General features: G+C 43.0%; 1 protein-coding gene across 1 annotated transcript in view; it reads right to left on the bottom strand.

Annotated features, from left to right (window-relative positions):
• Positions 1-16,581, bottom strand: part of GFM1 (G elongation factor mitochondrial 1) — a 43,519-nt gene extending 26,938 nt beyond the window's left edge. Inside the window, exons 1-9 of the mRNA XM_059686894.1 lie at positions 16,373-16,581; positions 14,476-14,628; positions 13,460-13,592; positions 12,799-13,003; positions 10,843-10,959; positions 7,298-7,448; positions 6,552-6,709; positions 6,045-6,129; positions 41-178 (exon numbers count right to left, since the gene is read on the bottom strand). Of these exons, the coding sequence (XP_059542877.1) occupies positions 41-178; positions 6,045-6,129; positions 6,552-6,709; positions 7,298-7,448; positions 10,843-10,959; positions 12,799-13,003; positions 13,460-13,592; positions 14,476-14,628; positions 16,373-16,462 (1,230 nt within the window). The 5' untranslated portion in view covers positions 16,463-16,581. The remainder of the gene's footprint in view (positions 1-40; positions 179-6,044; positions 6,130-6,551; positions 6,710-7,297; positions 7,449-10,842; positions 10,960-12,798; positions 13,004-13,459; positions 13,593-14,475; positions 14,629-16,372) is intronic.
• Positions 16,582-20,874: the final 4,293 nt, after the last annotated feature.

Here is a 20,874-nt window from a genome sequence, read left to right as displayed (position 1 = left end):
CACTAGAGACTTTCTGACCTCTCAGTGACCAGGCACTTGCCTCCATCATGTCAGCATGCATGCGAACCAGCCGTTGCACCCGCACTTTCTTTCCTGTTCTCGTGTTGTAGATGGTGTCCCCCTTCTTCAGCTCTCCTTGATAATTGCGAATATAAGTTAGTTGTCCAAATCGACCTGCCTAGAAGTCAAGATTGGGTAAGGGCAGAAAGAATAAAAAAGAAACATAAGAATCAAAATCAGGAGCAAAACTTCACAACTATCTCCAAATATTCCCTTATCAATTTTAGTAGTTTTCAACACAGGTAAATTAAACGATTGTGTTATTCTTTTTGGCATCACAATCCGAGATACTACTTGTGCTTCCTCTGAAATAAAATTTACTAGAAAAAATTTTAAAATTACTTATTAAAGGAATTATCCTTTTGTCTTATAATATTACTTTGTAAATTCAGTTTAACATAGATATAAAAATAAGGTATAATGACTGTAAAGACAACAAAAACATCATTAGAAATAGCAAGACATTTAAAATACTTTGATACCTGGAAAGTTATACAATAAGAGTTTTGTAAAGTGACTGAATATAAAATGAATGATTAAGGAACAATTTCTCCTGAATAACAACTAGGTATGTATTTAAAGGTTGCCAATGCTTCCCATATTAATTTAACACAACAGCAATCAAAATCCCAAGATAAAATTTTAAACATGTAATTAGTGATTTTAAAAGTCACTTAGAAAAATGGATAAAAATAAAAAGTTTTGAAAAACTATGGTAATGAGAAGAAACTAATATAAAAACATATTAAATATTCCAAAACTTAAAAAGTATAGAACTAGCACAAATTAGATTGAATAACCCACAGAATATAGTACAAATGTCTAAAATGTTTAATTCATTTATCAATAATGATAAAGAAAGCATGACAGTCAATGGAAAAGTACAACATTGTTCAAAACTGGTAACTGGACAACTGTTCTTGGATTGGAGAAACATTTTGGATCCTGCTTCATAGCACAGAGCAAATCAAATTCCAGTTAGATTAACAATAAAAAAAATCCCACCATAAAAAAGTAGAAAAATAAATATTTGTAAATATATTCAAAGAATATTTATTTATAATATTTATTAAATATTTATTAAATATATTCAAAGAAGAGGGTTTCTAAGGTTAAGAATGACTAAGGACAAAGATTGATAGATTTGACTATATAAATTTTAAAGTACTAATTGTTTTTAACAAATCATCTTTATTAGAGAAAGTTCATACTAATAATAAGATACTTTGATCCTCATTTTAGAAAAAGAGAGACAATTACAAAAGAGAAAATACAACTGCATAATAAAAACAGTATATGAAAACAATATTCTCTATCATTAGGAATTAAGATGAAATATTAAAATATTTTCATTTATGAAGTCAATAATAATTTTTAATAAATAATATTCATTGCTAATAAAAGATTCACTGAAATAATCCAATACATTAATTCTGAGAGTATGAAAACAATTTGGCAATACAAACCATCAGATGTTAATATATCCCATACCTTTAATTCTATAATTGCTATTCTAGGGATCCTAAGAATATATTCCGAAACACATTTTTAAAAGCTTTATGCACAAAAATTGGCACTGCAATGTTACTTCTACGTTTTAATTTAAAATTACTTTTTCCTCATTTTAGAGGTAATAAGAAGTATACTGTAAAGTTTTAAAAATAAAAATCTAGGAAAAAGCCCCTAAAATATAATTCCATCTATACCACTGTTAATACTTCCAACTTATCTACTTTTCTTCTCACATAAAATATTATGAACAGAAGCAACAATACCCCAACGAAAAGCACACCCAGTGGTCAAATCTTGGTTTATAAAACCATTCTCTCTTAAAAGAAACCAGGACCCCCAAAGAAGTGGCTGATTCTAGGGCTGGGGCAGGGAATATATCAGATAAGCCTGGAGCATCCTGTAGTGCCAGCAAGTGAGAAAGTAGTCAGAAAGCAAACACTGGAGAATCAGAGACTCAGGAGCCAACTGCAAGAACTGCAATGGCCAAATCAGTCAATCTAGGCACCAAAATAAGTAACATACTACTCAACTGTAACTCAAAGTACAAAATAAATACCCATAAGTTCATACTGATATAAATAAATAAATGGGGATGAAAAGACAACTCTCCCATACAGAAGAATCCTATCTAATAAAAGAGAAACATGGTAATTAGCCATACGTCCGCTACCATTCCCATTGGCTAATCAGGGCAATATGGAAATTAACTGCCAGCCAAGATGGCGGCCAGCAGCCAGGCAGCTTGAAGCTAACATAAGGCTTGCTTGCTTCAGTGACAGAGGAAACCAACGTTCCCCACCTGCCTTGCTGGCCTCTGAGCTTGCAGTTGGAAACATTGTTACAAATATAGAAGCTAAACAAAACCCCAGAAACCTGCTTTCAGCCAGCCGGGATCTCAGAGCTGGAGTTGACACAGTGTTTCGATTATAGAAACCAAACAAACCAGATACCTGCTTTCAGCAGCAGAGGCCTCAGAGCTGGCCCAGAATAAAAAGAAAAAGAAAAAAAGGAGCAGTTGGGAGCTTCAGTCACCCACCAGCCTGAAAACAGCCCTCAGCCCCTCACCCAGACTGGCCAGGCACCCCAGTGGGGACCCCCACCCTGAAGGGTGTGTGACCAGCTGCAAACAACCATCATCCCGTCATCCAGGCTGGCCAGGCACCCAAGCAGGACCCCCACCCTGATCCAGGACACCCTTCAGGGCAAACCAGCCGGCCCCGACCTGTGCACCAGGCCTCTATCCTATATAGTAAAGGGGTAATATGCCTCCCAGCACCGGGATCAGTGGAGCCGAGAGGCCTCCCGGCACCGGGATCAGTGTGACAGGGGTCAGTGCCCAAACCCCCTGATCGCCCTGTGGCTCTGTGACAGGGGGTGGGGCCACAACCTCCCTATCTGCCCTGCTCTGTTCGTGACAGGGGAAGGCACCCCAACCCCCCGATCAGCCCTGCTCTATGCCTGATAGAGGGGAGCTCCCCAACCCCCTGATCGCCCTGAGGCTCTATATTCTCTGGGGCAGGGAATATATCAGATAAGCCTGGAGCATCCTGTAGTGCCAGCAAGTGAGAAAGTAGTCAGAAAGCAAACACTGGAGAATCAGAGACTCAGGAGCCAACTGCAAGAACTGCAATGGCCAAATCAGTCAATCTAGGCACCAAAATAAGTAACATACTACTCAACTGTAACTCAAAGTACAAAATAAATACCCATAAGTTCATACTGATATAAATAAATAAATGGGGATTGAAAAGACAACTCTCCCATACAGAAGAATCCTATCTAATAAAAGAGAAACATGGTAATTAGCCATACCCCCAGATCGGCCCTGCTCTGTGTGTGACAGGGTGCGGCACCCCAACCCCCTGATCGGCCCTGCTCTGTGTGTGACGGTGCGGCGGCCCAACCCCCCGCCCCCCCACAGGCCCTGCTCTGTGTGTGACAGGGTAGAGCCATAACCTCCCCATCGGCCCTGCCCTGAGTGTGAGAGTGGCGGCGCCCCAACCCCCTGATCGGCCCTGCTCTGTGGGTGATAGAGGGCGGCACCCCAACCCCGATCTGCCCTGCTCTGTGCGCGACAGGGGAGCTCCCCAACCCCCTGATGGGCCCTGCTCTGTGCGTGACAGGGGGGAGCTCCCCAACCCCCTGATAGACCCTGCTCTGTGCGTGACAGGGTACGGAGCCCCAAACCCCCTAATGGGCCCTGCTCTGTGCATGACAGGGGGCAGCACCCCAACCCCGATTGGCCCTGCTCTGTGCGCGACACGGGGTGGCGCCGCAACCTCCCCATCGACCCTGCCTTGAGTGTGATAGGGGGCGGTACCCCAACCCCCCAATAGGCCCTACCCTGAGCGTTACTGAGGGTGGCATCGCAACCTCCCGATCCGCCCTGCTCTGTGCATGACAGGGGGCGGCGCCCCAACTCCCCAATCAGCCCTGCTCTGAGTCCGACCAGGGGCTGCACCTAGGGATTGGGCCTGCCCTCTGCCACCCAGGAGCAGGCCTAAGCCAGCAGGTCATTATCTCCTGAGGGGTCCCAGACTGCGAGAGGGCACAGGCCGGGCTGAGGGACCCCCCCCTCCCCAAGTGCACAAATTTTTGTGCACCGGGCCTCTAGTCTACACTAATAAAAGAGAAAAATGGTAATTGGCGTACCACGATACCCTTTTCATTGGCTAATCAGGACTATATGCAAATTAACTGCCAACTAAGATTGGCAGTTAACTGCCAACTAAGATTGGCAGTTAACTGCCAACAAGATGGCGGTTAATTTGCATATGTAGGCACAATGCAGGGAGGTGAAAGGGAAAGCAGGAAGAAGCCCCCTGCCACTGACAGTGATCGGAAACCCAGGAGGGAGCTAAGAGCCGGGGGGCAGGGCAAAGGTGGCCCTGGGGCCGCCTTTGCCCTGCCCCCCAGCCATGATCAGAGAATCAGGCGCCTTTGCCGCCCTGGCCAGTGATAGCAGGAAGTAGGTGTGGAGCCAGCGATGGGAGCTGGGCACGGTCGAAGCTGGCAGTCCCGGGAGCTAGGGGGTCCCTTGCCTGGGCCTAAAGCGGAGCCCACGATCGCAGGGCCGCTGCAGCTGCGGGTCCCCGCTGCCCGAGCCAGACGCCTCAGCCAGAGGCATTAGGCCTGGGCAGGAGCGGAGCCTGCAACCGCGGGGAGCTGGGGGTCCCCTGCCCAGGCCTGACACCTCTGCCGGAGGCCTCAGGCCTGGAAAAGGGGCTGATCCGGTGATTGGTGATCGGAGGGTGATGAGGGTCAACTCCTCTGGCCGAGGCATCAGGCCTGGGCGGGGAGCGGAGCTGGGGTTTGGGGGGATATGATGGTCCCCTTGCCCAGGCCTGAAGCCTGGGTCAGAGGCGTCAGGCTTGGGCGGGGGGTGGAGCAAGCGATCAGAGGGAGATGGGGGTCCCCTGCCCAGGCATGATTCCTGGGCCAGAGGCCTCAGGCCTGGGCGGGGGCCAGAGCCAGTGATCGGGGGGAGATGGGGGTCCCCTGTCCAAGCCTGACACCTCTGGCGGAGGCGTCAGGCCTGGGCAAGGGGCCGATCAGGTGATCAGAGGGTGATGGGGGTCTAAGCCTCTGGCTGAGGCATCAGGCCTGGGCTGGGAGCAGAACCAGTGATGGGGGGAAATGAGGGTCCCCTGCCCAGGCCTGACGCCTCTGACAGAGGCGTCAGGCCTGGGCAAGGGGCCGATCCTGCGATTGGAGGGTGATGGGGGTCAACGCCTGAGGGCTCCCAGTATGTGAGAGGGGGCAGGCTGGGCTGAGGGACACCCCCCCGCCACCCAGTGCACGAATTTCGTGCACTGGGCCCCTAGTCCTATATAATAAAAGCTTAATATGCTAAGTGTCTGGTTGTCCATTCAACCAATCAAGGCATAATATGCTATTGATATGCTAAGGCCACTCAACCACTCACTATCATGTGCACTGACCACCAGGGGGCAGATGCTCCGACTGATAGGTTAGCTTGCTGGTGGGGTCCGGCCGATCAGGACTGAGCGAGATGTGCCGGACATGCCCTGGAGCCCCCCCTTGGGCCCTCCCTGACTGGCCCACCTCCCGCATCCCTCCCCGGCCCTGATCGTGCACCGGTGGGGTCCCTCAGTGTGGCCTGCGCCCTCTTGCAATCCAGGACCCCTTGGGGGGTGTTGGAGAGTCAGTTTCAGCCCGATCCCGCAGGCCAGGCCGAAGGTCCCCACTGGTGCACGAATTCGTGCACTGGGCCTCTAGTACCAAATAAGGGGATACTGCTCCCTCAAGGAGGTAGAGCATAATTCCCCACTCAGGTATGAGATGTGCATAGTAACTTCCTTCTAAAAAGTCAGTATAGAAAAGGGGAAAAAAAGAGTAATATTGGAGAAACTTATAGCCAAATCTGTCAGAAGAGTCACTTAGCAATAGGAATAAAAGCCTAAAAGAAGATTTCTATAAATAGCAGTTAAGTACATTAGCAAGCAACTTACCTCCAATTTAAAAGCCAGGCCTACAAATGAGTGGGAATTGTCTCTGTTGGAGTTCATTAAGATTTTGGTTTTTTCTTTTGAGTCACTTAAAATAAAAGAAATATAACTGTGAGATGCAACAACCGACATTTCTTTTATATAAATTTGTTTCCTCAGAGTATTATCTGAGAAAAAGCACATCAGTTACTACATTGTGATAAGATCAGAGGAAATGGGGGAAAAAACCGCACAGAAATGGTCTTGTAGAGAATTTTCTAAAGATTTAAATCTTGAGGGATAATATATCACACTTGTAACTCACAAATAAGATATAATATGGGAAATGGGATAATAGATATTTTTGTATATGCCAAAATTGTTACCGAAATAGAAATGGTGATTGTTTTTGTAAAGTATGAAAAATAACACAAATACAACATAACTAGAAAAATCATTCTTACATTCTTTCATAGTGCACAATGTTAAAAGTATTTCTGCATAAACTAAGAATCAATTTCCAAGACTTACTCCTCCTGCTTGAGCATAGCATAATTCTGGACTTCAGATGGATTTGGGAGGTAGTCTAAAACAGCATCTAAAAGAGGCTGAACTCCTTTGTTCCTCAAGGCACTTCCCAAAAAGACAGGAGTAAATGACCTACTTAAAGTAGCTCTGCGGATTGCAAGCTACAAAAGAAAAAGAAAAAAAGTAATGATTAGTCAATCTTAAAAATTACATCTGTGTTTCAGATCAATTACAAACCAACAAATAAATGAATTAATACTCTTTGGAGTACTGGCTCTAGTGGAGACTAGGATCATGTAGGCCCTCTATAACTTAAGGTCAAAATTCAAAACAAAGGAGAAAAAAAACCGAAACAAAACAGTTCCTTTTTCAGGCCTAGGAAGCTGCTTTAACACTCTTGAAATGTCACTAATTTTTAATTTTGTAAAAAAACATATATACAACGCTGGCCGGTGTGGCTCGGGGCTGAGCATCAACCCATGCACTGAAAGGTCACTGGGTTGGAATTCCGGTTAGGGCACATATTCTGGTTGCGGGTTTGATCTCTAGTTGGGGTGCATGCGGTCAAGGGCATATAACTCGGTTGCAGGCTCAATTTCTGGCCCTGGTAAGGGCGCCTGCAGGAGGCACAAATCGATGTGTCTCCCTCACATCCGAAGTTTCTCTCTCTGTCTTTCCTCATCCCTTCCACTCTCTCTAAAAAATCAATGGAAAAATATTGAGTGAGGACTTATTTTGAAAGTACTTGCCTTTAAATCAGAAATTGAGGGGATCTTTTCTTCCAGGAACATCTCACCAAGCTGCTCGTCTGAATTAGCAACACTTTCAATCAGCTCCTGGCGGTGGTCAGCTGCCGCAGCCCTGAATTCCGCTGGAATTTCCTCATAGCGAACAATCTGACTAAGAAATGTTTATATTGGTACTTTAAGGATGTACAATCAAATATATAATAAAGCACCAATGAAAATGTTAAACTAATAGCTAAAATATCTTTTTAGATGAGAAAGAGCTCTGATATATTTGTATTAATATGGCAAATAATACTAATGCATATCTTTAAAATTCAGACAGATAATGGGCAAAACAGGCAAAGCAAATTGCTCCAGATTGAACTATTAGTAAATGGAAGAGCCAAGATGCAAAGCGAACCTGGCTCCATGTGAGCACCTGAAAATTCTATTAACCAAATTATTCCAAACATCACAGTCTCTTACAGTCAGGATTAGAGACCCAATTATTCCTTTCCAAAGTAACAAACCCAATCACACAATTTTAACACAGAATACTCCTTTTGTAGTAAAAAAAGTTTACTAATATTTGACAAAGGAGGCAAGAACACAGAATAGAGTCAAGACAGTCTCTTCAATAAATGGTGTTGGGAAAATTGGACAGATACATGCAACAAAAAATGAAACTAGACCACCAACTTACACCATACACAAAAATAAACTCAAAATGGATAAAGGACTTAAACATAAGACGGGAAACCATAAAAATATTAGAGGAACCCACAGGCAGCAAAATCTCAGACATATGCCGAAGCAGTATCTTCACCAATACAGCTCCTAGGGCACTGGAAACTAAAGAGAAAATAAACAAATGGGACTATATCAAAATAAAAAGCTTCTGCACAACAAAAGAAACCATCAACAAAACAACAAGAAAGCCCACTGCATGGGAGAACATATTTGCCAATGTTATCACTGATAAGGGTTTAATCTCCAACATTTACAGGGAACTCATACAACTTAACAAAAGGAAGATAAACGATCCAATCAAAAAAATGGGCAAAGGACCTAAATAGACACTTTTCGAAAGAGGACATTCAGAAAGCCAAGAGACATATGAAAACATGTTCAAAGGCAATAATCATCTGAGAGATGCAAATCGAAACAACATTGTGGTACCATCTTACACCTGTCAGAATGGCTATCATCAACAAATCAACAAACGACAAGTGCTGGAGAGGATGTGGAGAAAAAGGAACACTCATGCACTGCTGGTGGGAATGCAGACTGGTGCAGCCACTATGGAAGACAGTATGGAGTTTCCTCAAAAAGTTAAAAATGGAACTCCCATTTGACCCAGTGATCCCACTTCTAGGAATATATCCCAAGAAAACAGAAACACCGATCAGAAAGGATGTATGCATCCCTATGTTCATAGCAGCACAATTCACCATAGCTAAGATTTGGAAACAGCCTAAGTGCCCATTAGCAAATGAGTGGATTAAAAAACAGTGGTACATCTACACAATGGAATACTACGCTGCGGTAAAAAATAAATTCTTATCATTTGCTACAGCATGGATTGAACTGGAGAGCATTATGCTAAGCGAAATAAGCCAGTCAGAGAAAGATAAATATTACATGATCTCACTCATTTGTGGAATATAATGAACAACATACTGATGAACAAAATCAGATCCAGAGACAGAGAAACATCAATCAGACTGTCAAACCTCAGAGGGAAGGTAGAGGAGGGCGGGTGTAAGGGGGAGAGCAGGGGTAATGGGGAGAGATCAACCAAAGGACTTGTATGCATGCACATAAGCCTAACCAATGGATACAGACGCCAGGGGGGTGAGGGCATGAGTGTGTGTGTGGGGGGGTGGGCAATGGGGTTATAAGGACACATATGTAATACCTTAATCAATAAAGGGGGAACAAAAGAAAAAAAAAGTTTACTAAAAACAACAGACTCTTCAACCTTAGCCCGTTCTCCATTCCTTAGTAGAGGCCAAATAGGTAAGAGACACAGATAAAATATATACAACCAAGAAGTGAATATACTTGATATTTAGAAATATCAGTACAATAGTTTTCAAAGTATCTTTAAAATGGAAACTAATGTCAAAAAAATAATAATCTTTTCAGAAAACATGTACCTAAATAAAAAAGCAAAAGCCAATTGCAAATACTTCTAAAGAATGTTCTTCATAGTCTTTAGAACTTAATTTCTTCCTTTCTGTTAAGCTCTTTAGTGCTTAGACTTTTATGTCAGAATCAAAATATACAAATCCAGTGGTCCAGGCTGGGAAAGGGGGCAGGTATATTAAGAAGTGCCATCTGTGGTCCTGATGTGCAACAAGTTTAAAAGCCTCTAATTTAGAATACAGAAACTTGTGCCCTGGTAATTCTGGGGAAGTGGATTTGTTTATTTACAAATATTTTTTGAGTCCCTATTATGTACCAGACACCTCTAGGGCTGGGGAAAATAGCAATGAATAAAGTTGATAAAAAATCTCTGTCCTCTTGGGCCTTACATTGTAAGGAATAGATAAACTTGTTGTCATTACTCAGTTGTCACACAAGAGGTGTGAGAAACACTTCATCTGCTGGACAGCTCCCATCTTTTTCCTGCCCACAAGATGGCTGATCAAGATAAATTCTGTTTAACTGATCTCGACACCCTTTACCTACCTGCCAGACCAACAATCCTAGTTCCATAGCAAAGGAAGGAAACCCCTCAAGAAGTACCTTTGGAAAAACTGCCAGGCTGCTGAGGCCACTACTCAGAACAAAGGGTCACTTATGACTCCCCCACATTGTCTAGATTAGTGGCACTCAAAGTGTGGTCTGTAGACCTGCAACATCAGCGTCTTTGAGAGCTTTCCAGAATGCACATTCCAGGCCCCACCCTAAGAGCTACTGAATCAGAATCTCTGGAGGTGGATACAGGAATATGTGTTTGTTAAAGCTCTCCAGGTGATTTTCCTGAATGCCATGGTTTGATAATCACTGAGAAACCATAGTGATTTACATGCAAAAGTCACTCAAAAGTTGATTGATGAACCAAATACCATGTCATTTACCAATTTGCTTCTTGTATTGCCTAAACCACATCTGTACAATCTTTAATTGCTTTCTACATAGTAGTCTTTTTATCTTTGCAATACCATGAAGTAGGTAGAGGGAATATTTATGATGCGTATTTTCTTTCCAGTTTTTATCGCAATATCCAGGATGTAGCTGCCCCCCTAAAAGTTCACAGACTGAATGAATGAACGCAACATTACATTACTAGCTCAGGCTGAAGGCCTCCTTCCACCATACCATGCAAGTCATAATACAATTCAAATATATTACCCAACAAGTAACATACTCTCCCTTGGAATGAATATTAGGCAAAATGGGAAGCAACTAGGATTAAAGGCAGTAAAACAAAATCATCATAGAGGATATTCTTCCAGCCATATTTCAAAAGTTGTTTGTTTAAATAACTCATCCTTTTCCTTCTCTTCAATATCTTTTAAAATGTAAGAGTTATTTAATAGTATATTTTTAACACTTACCCAAAGTCTCCATCAAAATAGATGGCTCGTTCCTCAATTAGATCTATAATACCTTTAAAGTCACCCTCCAAACCAATGGGTATCTGCACAAATGCTGCATTATGATTTAGTTTAGACCTGAAAAATAAAAATACACATTCTTACCTCCTTTTTTCTCCCCAAATCCCTTTGAAATTAAAAAAAAAAAAATGTAATGGTAGATGCTGTTTACTTTGGGAGGGGGTGTCATCAGCAGTCAGAACAGAAGATATAAAGCAGTTGAGAACAGACCGACAGCCAAACTCATCATGCTCACGAAGCTACAACCCTATTTAGGCAATAAAAAGAACTCTAAAAGGATAGTAGGATAACTATGTCCACATCTCATTCTTGAACAGATGACTCTAGCCAAACAGAATATAGCTATCTGAAGGGAAATTCTTGGGGGAAAACTCTCAGAGCAGGTGTTAAAGTCAGACCCTTATTATCAGCCTGTAACTCCATCAGGCACATCTACTGAATAAAACCTACACTCACAGACAGGGATTCTCACCTAAGGAGAAATATGTTCTAGCTACCTAGATTCTAGGTGCCCATCTATGATTATGGCTAGATAACTAGGAATCAACAAATATTTGAAGGAAACCAATAGCTTGAAAGAGAGGTATGAGCTCAAGAAATAGTACTACACTCCAAGGAGATAATAGAAGAAAATAAAATGTAAAGGTATGAGAAGTAATTATCTCTATTAATAAAAATATTGCAATAAAAGAGAAAGTGTATGGAAATTAACTATATATAATTGCTGAAATTAAAAAGAACAAACAGGCTAAATAACTGAAGGGATGCGGATGAATAGCAGATTAGTGAACTAGAAGATTGACCTCAAGAATTAGTCATTGCCCAGTCCAAAACAGAGACAGAAAGTATGGCACAGAGACCAGATGCAGAAATTAAAACACAGAGACCAAATGAAGTTTCAAAATCTGTTTAAAGGGAGTTACAAAATGAGAAAACAGGTAAAAAGGGAGTGGAGTAAACCAAATTAGTCAAATAGATGCTAAAAGAGAATACTCCTAAAATTCAGAAAAAGACTTAGTAGAAAGAGTCCCTATATTGCCAACCACAATTAAAATATAGTCATAAAGATGGAAAGTAAAAATGTTTCATTTTCCCAAGAAAATTTTACAAGTATCCAATAAAGGACAAATTTTACTCTCATATTCTCAAAGATATCACTTTTATCAAAGTGCATACAGCAATACAGTCACTTAACGTTCCTCAACATCAGATCTTTTGTCATCAGACACATCACTCTCAGTCTTTCCATTATCATGAACTTTGCTGCCTATGTCTTTCTTGTGTCTAACAGCTCTCTCTTGTGAAATGAGCTCCACTTACACATCTACAAGAGGTGAAAAGTGAGACTGACTCTTCAAAGGCTATTTGAAAATATATAGAATTGTGCAATGCAACACGCTATAAATACCACTGGGTTATCCCTGGCACAGAGCAGAAGTGTTCCTGTTGTCTTAGCAGGTATTTGACCATGAGAGCAAGGAAATACAGCGTACTACTTCAGGGCATTAATTAAATTCCTCAAGTAAAGGTTAAACTAAAGGGGATCCTCTAGGTTTGTCTAAATAAACACAAAGTACTTTTAGAATCTACTTTAGATTATAACTTCTCTAATTATAGCAAAACAGCATAAAATGCCAGATTACTTTCTGACTTCACCTTCAGCATCCCTACAATTCAAGTAGTATTTTCCCCATTTTGCAGAGAAGGCAGTTGATGCGGTCACACCATAAACCAAAACCAAACTACTGACTTCAATGCACCATTTACTAAATCACTCAATAAATTTAAAAAGGGGGGTGGGGAATGTAAGGATAAAGCTTAATGACACTGAATTATTTTTCTGGATATAAAGTTTATCATGCAGATCCTCACCCCCGTTCCTCTAAGGATCAGTACCTCATTTGCTGCAGCGCCCTGGCCGGGTTGGAACCCATTCGGTCCAGTTTGTTAATGAAAGTGAGAAACGGAACATTGTAGCGCTTCATCTGCCGATTCACAGTCATGGTCTGGCACTGCACCCCTCCGACTGCACAGACAACAAGGATCGCACCGTCCAGCACTCTCAGGGCCCTTTCAACTTCTATTGTGAAGTCCACATGCCCTAAATGAGACAAGTGTGTGAGGGTCTTAGAGAGCAGCCTGAAGGCTTAGAACATGCACAATGAAAAGTGTCTGTATCTCTGCTCATCACAGAAGGCTTCTAATTAGAATGTAAATTTTAAAAATCACCAATACCATTCCAAATCACCAATACCACTCACCATAAGGTCCAGGGGCCCAACAAGATCACTTCAAAAAGATACATGGGCATGGGAACCTCTGGAATCAGCTGCAACGTGCAAAAGGCACGAACCTTCCTCCTCACGATTGATTAGCACTATTTCTCAGGGAAACCACAAAAGAATGAGGCGCTCTGGGTCCCACGTCACACTCCTCTAATAGAGACTCGGTCAGGCTTCTGAGTATTATTCGATACACAAACACAAGCTGTGGCGCAGCAGAGGACAGAGCTCACTGTGCCGCTGCCCAAACAAGCTGAATAAAGCAGAAACCTCACCAGGAGTATCTATGATGTTGATGTTGACATCTTTCCACATGGTATAGGTGGCCGCTGACTGAATAGTGATTCCTCTTTGTCGCTCTAGTTCCATGGAGTCCATGACAGCACCAACTCCATCTTTACCTTTCACCTAAACACAAGTACAGCAATTCAGAGTTCTCTGTCCCTGCATTCTAAGAAGCAAAGCCATTTTTACAGAGATGGACCAGAGCACAGGTAGTTAAATGACGCAATTAGCAGGGAGGTCTCATTTGTCAAACCGTATCATCTCATGACATAGAAAGCTGATTACAGATGCTGCCCTCCATTACCTGCCTAACCCTTTTTTCATCGTTTTCAGCAACTACTGCCATAGAGCAGTCACCCAGTCTTAGAGCCATCCTTGCCCCTTCGGCACTGCTCCTGCCCGCCTGCCCTCTGCTGGTCTGTGAGGAGCTGTTCAGAGAACAGCTTCTGCCTGCTCAGCTAGATGTGGATTTCGAGGCCCGGGAGGGGAGGATTCAGCTTTTAAAGTATGCGATTTAAAACGATGATCTTCATCTGAAGGAATATTTTTAAATGGAGAGTTAAGTTACTCATTGATATATAATTTCTTCAGGAGAGTTTCTTAAAAGTTTTTTTCCTGATACCTATTTTTTTAACTATTAAGCTCATACTATGCATCATTTTTAATCCTTTTTTCCACTTAACATTATAAACATCTCTCCTTAACATTAAAAAAATTATGTAAATACCTATTTTAATGGCTGCTTAAGGATACATCACATTACGTAATTTAATATTCTCAAAAGACCACCTACTCAGTACTTTACCTACAATGATGATCACTAGATCGATTCCTCAGAGCAATATTTCAAGCCTACTTGAGCAATCCACTGTGTAATATGATTTTGATTAAAGATCCACTGCTACCATTCTTTAAACCTTTCAGTTTTTGTAAAGTTTATTAAATCATAACCACAAAACAATTAAAACCAAGCTCTAACTAATCGGGATTAACACAAACCATCTACCTCGTGCATCTTTGCAATTCTGCCAGTATAGTAAAGCACTCGTTCTGTTAATGTCGTTTTCCCAGAATCAATGTGAGCTGAGATTCCAATATTTCTTATCCTCTCATTAGGAATCTTCCCTGAGGAACACCATCTGCAGACCTTCCAATTAACCTGGTGGGGGGAAAAAAAAAGCTCAACTTATTGCACATTTTACAAGGTAACAACAGGCAACTAAAATGGGTTGGTGGACAGCTTTCCTCCAAGGAATCTCGACAAACACAAAACGTCATCTGAGATCATCTGGAAAGGAAGAGTAAATGTCTCAACCTGCAACTCTTGTAATCAAAGGAGAGACTGCAAGAGAGGACAGTAAATATATATTCTTAAGAAGAATTAAATAAAAAAAGTATCTATACTAATAAAAGCGTAATATGCTAATTAGACTGGAGGTCCTTCCGGACTTCCCTCCGGACGACCTTCTGATGAAGCTGGGGCTGTGAGGGAAGCCCGGATCCCAGGTGCCGGAGGGAAGCCAGTGCCAGCAGCCAGGGGAAGGGAGGCCTACTCTTGCACAAATTTCGTGCACCGGGCCTCTAGTATTAAAATAAATCGATCGAACAAAAGGAGCAGACACTTTCGGGGAATGTTACAGGTTTGAAAATACACACTGGGGCTGATAAAATCAGAAAGACAGCTCCCAACAGCTACTTGACTGGGAAATAGCTTTTAGTTTAAATTTTACTTGGATTGCCCCCACCCCCCCAACCCCCCCCTTTATTGTGGTTCACAGGGAGCAAGAATGTCTGAGGCCTCATGTGCTCTATGCACTGGTGCCAAGAGCTCCAAGGCAGGCGACAAAAAAAAGTTTCCAATTCCTTCTGCCCCAAAACAAGGACATTAAAAACACACACAACACTTTCTATTAATCGGGGGAGGGGGCCAAATCTTGCATGTATGGAATCAAGACACAATATACACCTCTTCCTATAGGACTACATCCAGAATGCACTGCGGCCACCTTTGGGGAAAGGAAGGCCGAGGCCTTGGAAAAGGTGGGTCAAGTATTCAGTGGAATCTGGGCGACAGGCGCGTAGCTGAGCCAACCCCCAGGACACCAGCGAGCAAGGCGGCTGAGGTCTGCACAACAGGACGGGCTCCACTCCCACGAACCCTGCTTCTCTGCAGCCCCTGCAGAAGGCAGAAGCCAGACCACAGGAAAGCACCCGGGGTTCGCGGCCTCATCAAACCGCCCAGTGCAGGCTGCGGAGGGGGTGTGTGTGGGGGGGGGGTGCAGTCGGACCAGCCACACTCTAGAGCAGCGGTTCTCAACCTGTGGGTCGCGACCCTTTGGGGGGTCAAACGACCCTTTCACAGGGGTCGCCTAAGACCACCGGAAAAACACATATATAATTACATATTGTTTTTGTGATTAATTGCTATGCTTTATGTTCAATTTGTAACAAAGAAAAAATACATCCTGCAGATCAGATATTCACATGACGATTCATAACAGCAGAAAAATTAGTTATGAAGGAGCACCGAAAATTTTATGGTTGGGGGGTCACCACAACATGAGGAACTGTATTAAAGGGTCGCGGCATCAGGAAGGTTGAGAACCACTGCCCTAGAGGGAAAAGAGCACTTGATGAAGAGTCGGAGGCCCCGGGTTCGAGCCCCGGGCACACTCCTTGTTCAACTGTCATCTTCCCTCCAGTCACTCCTCCTCCTCAAGGTGCAGCCAGAGGAAGAGGCTCCATCACACACCGAGGGCACGCCCAACCTCCCAGGGCACCAGCAGCGGCGAGGGTACGAGGCGCCAGGGAGGGGAGGGGTGCAGCACCAACCCGGCCCCCGAGGGCCGCCAGGCCCAGGACCCCCCTGTTCTGCCTCGCCTCGCCTCGCCGGGCACGGATACCTGCTTCCCCCGCCAGCCCAGGGCGGCCGGGACCCGCGGGAGCGGCCCGCGGCCCACAGCCGAGGCGAAGGCTGCTCCCAGCAGCCTCATGGCAAACACAGAGCAAGTACGAAGGTCCCGCGGCTCCGGGTCCGCTCCGCAACCCGCACCACAGCCCGAGCGTTCAAAGTCACGCCGGCGACCAGGGCCCGGTGAGCACTTCCGGGGCGAAGGACGCAAGGGGTCACCGAAGGAAAGAGGGAGGAGCTTCCGGTCGTCAGAGCAGAGCAGCGCCCTCCGCTGTCCGAGCGCCCTCTTCCGGTTCGGAAGAGAAAGTGCAATCGCTTTGCAGCTCTACTCAAGCTTTTGCATATTCCCAGAAAGATGCAAGCCTTTAAACGTGAAAGTTTTCCCCACATAGCAATGTGGAGAAATGTTTATTACAGAATTTAAGTGGAAAAGGTGCAAACTTTTTATCTATGCTATAACAAATATAAAAGAATATCTGAAGAACATGACCTGAAGAGAACAAGGAAAGATGAGAACTATCCATTATTTGTGCATTTTCTCATTTGGAGATGTTCCGTCATTGTTTGTTGTTAATTAGACGTTATGTGTCCAGTCCAAGGAACACAGTATCCTGGATGATTCCGCTTGAATCTCTTAGCAGCATCTCAAACTTAGCGTCCAAAACGGAGGTCCTGACCTTCCTCCCAAGCCCTCCGCAGTCTTCATTGTATAAATGGAAACTCCGTTGAGTTGCCCATATCACAAACGTTCGTCACTTTGACACCCCTCTTTGACACCTTAATCTGTCAACATATGCTATAGGCACTGCCTTCAAAAATAGATCCGAAGCTGCCCCTTCTCCCCAGCAACCCAGCACGGCCACCTCGACAGGAAAACTGCAGCCGATAGCTGTGTATTCTCAACGCGGTGACTACGCCAGTTCCTGGCGTTTCCTGCTGCAGACCCTCCATCCAGGAATTCAGCGTGGCTGTTATCTGTACTTTTGTGTAGATTTGAAGTTTTTCATAAAGTGAAATGGCATCCCCTCCCTGTCAGAGGAAGCACCTAGGGCCCTGCGTGAGCAGCTAAGCCAACGCAGCTCTACGCCCCTTGCCGGGTTGCTCCAGCCACATTGGCCTCTGGGCTCACCCTCACGGGACCAGCGTCCTCGGTCCTCCCCAGGCAGCAGCGTGCCTCTTCCCCTTACTTTCTTCTATCGGTTCTAAGAGCCTCTAGCAGTGAGCTGCTCCCTGACCAACTCTTCTAAACAGCAAGTTCCTCCCTTCCCATTTCTCAGGCTGCTTCATTTGCCTGCAGAGCACTTCTTAGATATATCCAGGTATTATACATACTTGTTCATTGTCTGACTGCCGATGGGAATATCAGTTCCGTAAGGACAGTGATTGGGTTTTGTTAATTGCTGTAACCCTGTATGTACTAGTTGTTCAATAAGTACTTGTTAAAATGAATGAATGAATAAAATCAAGAAAATAGAAATAAATTACAAGAACAAAAAAAAATCAGACTCACTGATGAATTTTGAACCTTTTTGCTTATCATCTATGTATTAATTTACAATAAAGGATTTGTAAGCTGCTTTGATAAATTCATTAAAATTGAATATATCTTTAAATAAACTTTTTCATTTATAGACTTTAAAAAATGTAGTCTTTATAAGCTTTTATATGTATTTGGCTAAAATATATGTTAAAATATATAATTATGTAAATGGTAATAAAATTAAGGTTTTTACTTTAATTTTAAGATAATTATCTATGTATATAAAAGGCTAATATGCTAAGTGTCCGACCATCCAACTGGTTGCTATGATGCTCACTGACCACCAGGGGGCAGATGCTCAACGCAGGAGCTTCCATGACGCACACTGGCCATTTAGAGAGAAATAGCACCATGGACCTGGTGCCCACAAAGCAACACTTGGCTTCCCCTAAGTGTGACACAGGCCTTGCCACCACCCCAGAGTGACAGCCCACCAAGTCGCAGTGGATGCTGCCGAGACCCCATGGCAAAAAATGCGGCCCACAGCCTAGCTCAGCCCAGAAACAGTCACTGTGGGTGTTGGGTAATGATGTCACGTAGCAATGCCCAGCTTCCTCTCCCTAGAGACTAGCCTCCTTGGAGTTTCTTCAGCCCAGGAACACGACTTGCTTTATAGCCAGGTGCAAACATTTTACATTTTAACCAAATGTCTGTGAAGCGTTTTCTTGTGCCTCATCTCATTTGATCCTCAAAGAAGTCCTGGAGTAGGTAGATAGAAAACTCAGTGGAATCCTCTTTTCTTTTCATTAGCCAGAAAATGGAGATTTAGAAAGTTTAGAAACTTGACCCAACTGAAAAGGAGAAATGATGGACCTTGAAAATTACTTCAGGTTTTCTCACTGCACAGAATATAGTAAAACACTGCTACAGTTAAATATTTTACCCTTTGTTCTCCCTGCATGATCTACAATAATAATCTGCTTTGTGTTGATAGTTACTGCTGTGTTGCTGACAATTACCTGAAAGAGAAGTTGGGGTGCTTCACTGGGCTGGAAAAAGTTTAGCTACATCAGAAAGCAGGTCTAATGAAGTAAGTTTATTCTATACTATAAAAGGCTAAGATGACTCACATGTGCACAATACATATAAAGCTCTTGCTGGCGCCAATCGCATGTGTGTGTTTTGATCTGTTATTGTTGATTGTGAATTTGGTTGATACTTGTGTTATGAAGGGCGAATAGCAATATTAAAATAGTTCTAATTAATTTCCCGTCAATGTGCATGAATTTGTGTACTGAGCCACTAGTGTTAAATAAAAGTGTATCTGTTGCCACTTTAACAAAATTTCCTTCAGTAAAAACGCATACTCATTATCTTGTGTGTATATATATTACTTTTCTGTAATTAAAGCAAGTATATTCTTAATTATTTTTATTAATACCACTTGTAGCCAAAGTAATCAACTTTGTTTTGTTTACATAGATATGAAAGACAGAAAACCAAGCACTATTTAGCTCAATTTTTATGAGTACACATAATTGCCTCTGTTAAGTTTTAAAGTGGTATGTATGTGTGTGTGTATATATATATACATATATGCACACACACACACACATATATATACACATATATACATATATAATCCAAACTATTTGAACATTGTGTTAATTCAGTCATTTTAGAATATATAAAAATAAAGATAAATTGAAACTATCTTTAGTAGCCAAAACTTTGTATCATTTTTACTTAGAAATTGTCCAAATATCTAAAGATCAATTTAACATTTCTAAAGTTTTGAAAAGTTAAATGAGGATTTGAAAAACTAAAGTTCTAGCTAACATTTAGCTAGAGCATTTGTATACTGTTAGAAGATAAACTGAGGCATGGCGAGAAGTTTGTTTGAGCAAAATCGGTTCCAATAGGGCAGCGTCACTCTGCAAGTGTTTTGGAGCGCTCCATCAGCTAGGGGGAAAGACTTAAGAGGAGGCAGAAGCAGAGTGAGGAGGTTTGGTGATTGGCTATAGCTTAGGCAGTTGTCTGATTGGGGAAAGCCTAACGGTGTTTAGGTTTCAATTTCTTAACCTTGAGGGCATTGCAGGCTCAGGATTTGCTTTGCTCTCAGAGGCTACTAAGGCATTAAATCTTCCTCAAACTAATGGACTCCTTGTTTAATTAATTTAATAATACAAACAGGAAAGTATCCCTGTAAAAGGCGAATTGTCTTCCCTATTCAAGAAGAGAGGAGTTTAAATATAAGCCCTATCGTGAAAAAGCCCGGAAAATAAAAGTGTGTGGCCTTCTGTATAAATAACAGGTTTCTTTAGACGGATCGCACCAAGGCTCTCCTCTTTGGGGTCTTGTCTTCTCAGGTGCCTCTCAAGTGAAAGTCTTCATGTCACAGTTCCCCCAAGTGGCACTGCAGTTCCTTGCTAAAGGTATGCCAGAGGCAGTGCAATCTGTTAGCTGACAAGCCCATGAAACATGGCCGGATGTGCCACCAAGTGTAAAGTATTCTGACGCCTGTCTCAGGCTGGTCACCGACCTGAGCATCATGTGGTTAGATGGCAACAGGGGTGGACAGAAGGATTCTCCCAAAGCAAACTTCTCATACAAAGGCAAGACTCAGGTAAGTTTTCATGGACAAATAATATGAAATGGTGGGAAAACAGAGGATAAATGTGTTTATAGCCAAATTCACCAGAGGACACCAATGTCTCCTCAGAACCTCCAAACCCCAGCATGACATTAGGGCCAACGAGATCAGCAGAAGGCAGTTTACTGCAGAACCTATGTAACCAGGGTCAGAGGGGCCTTAGGAGGTCTCAGATACGTACACAGTTACGAAGCTGAAGGTCCTATTCATTGCAGGAAGGGTCTACGTTGAGCCTTAGTAGAATCTCCACACATGGTCCCAGCCTGATCAGCCTAAACCGCTAATTTAGTTCATCCAGCTGCTGAAACAAAAAGGCCATAGACGGGTTGGCTTATAAACAATAGACATTCCATGTAGGTCT

Source organism: Myotis daubentonii, chromosome 3 (assembly GCF_963259705.1).
Source record: "Myotis daubentonii chromosome 3, mMyoDau2.1, whole genome shotgun sequence".
NCBI lineage: Eukaryota > Metazoa > Chordata > Mammalia > Chiroptera > Vespertilionidae > Myotis > Myotis daubentonii.
The sequence above is the reverse complement of the archived record's forward strand: the minus strand, read 5'-3'. Positions and strand labels throughout refer to the sequence as shown.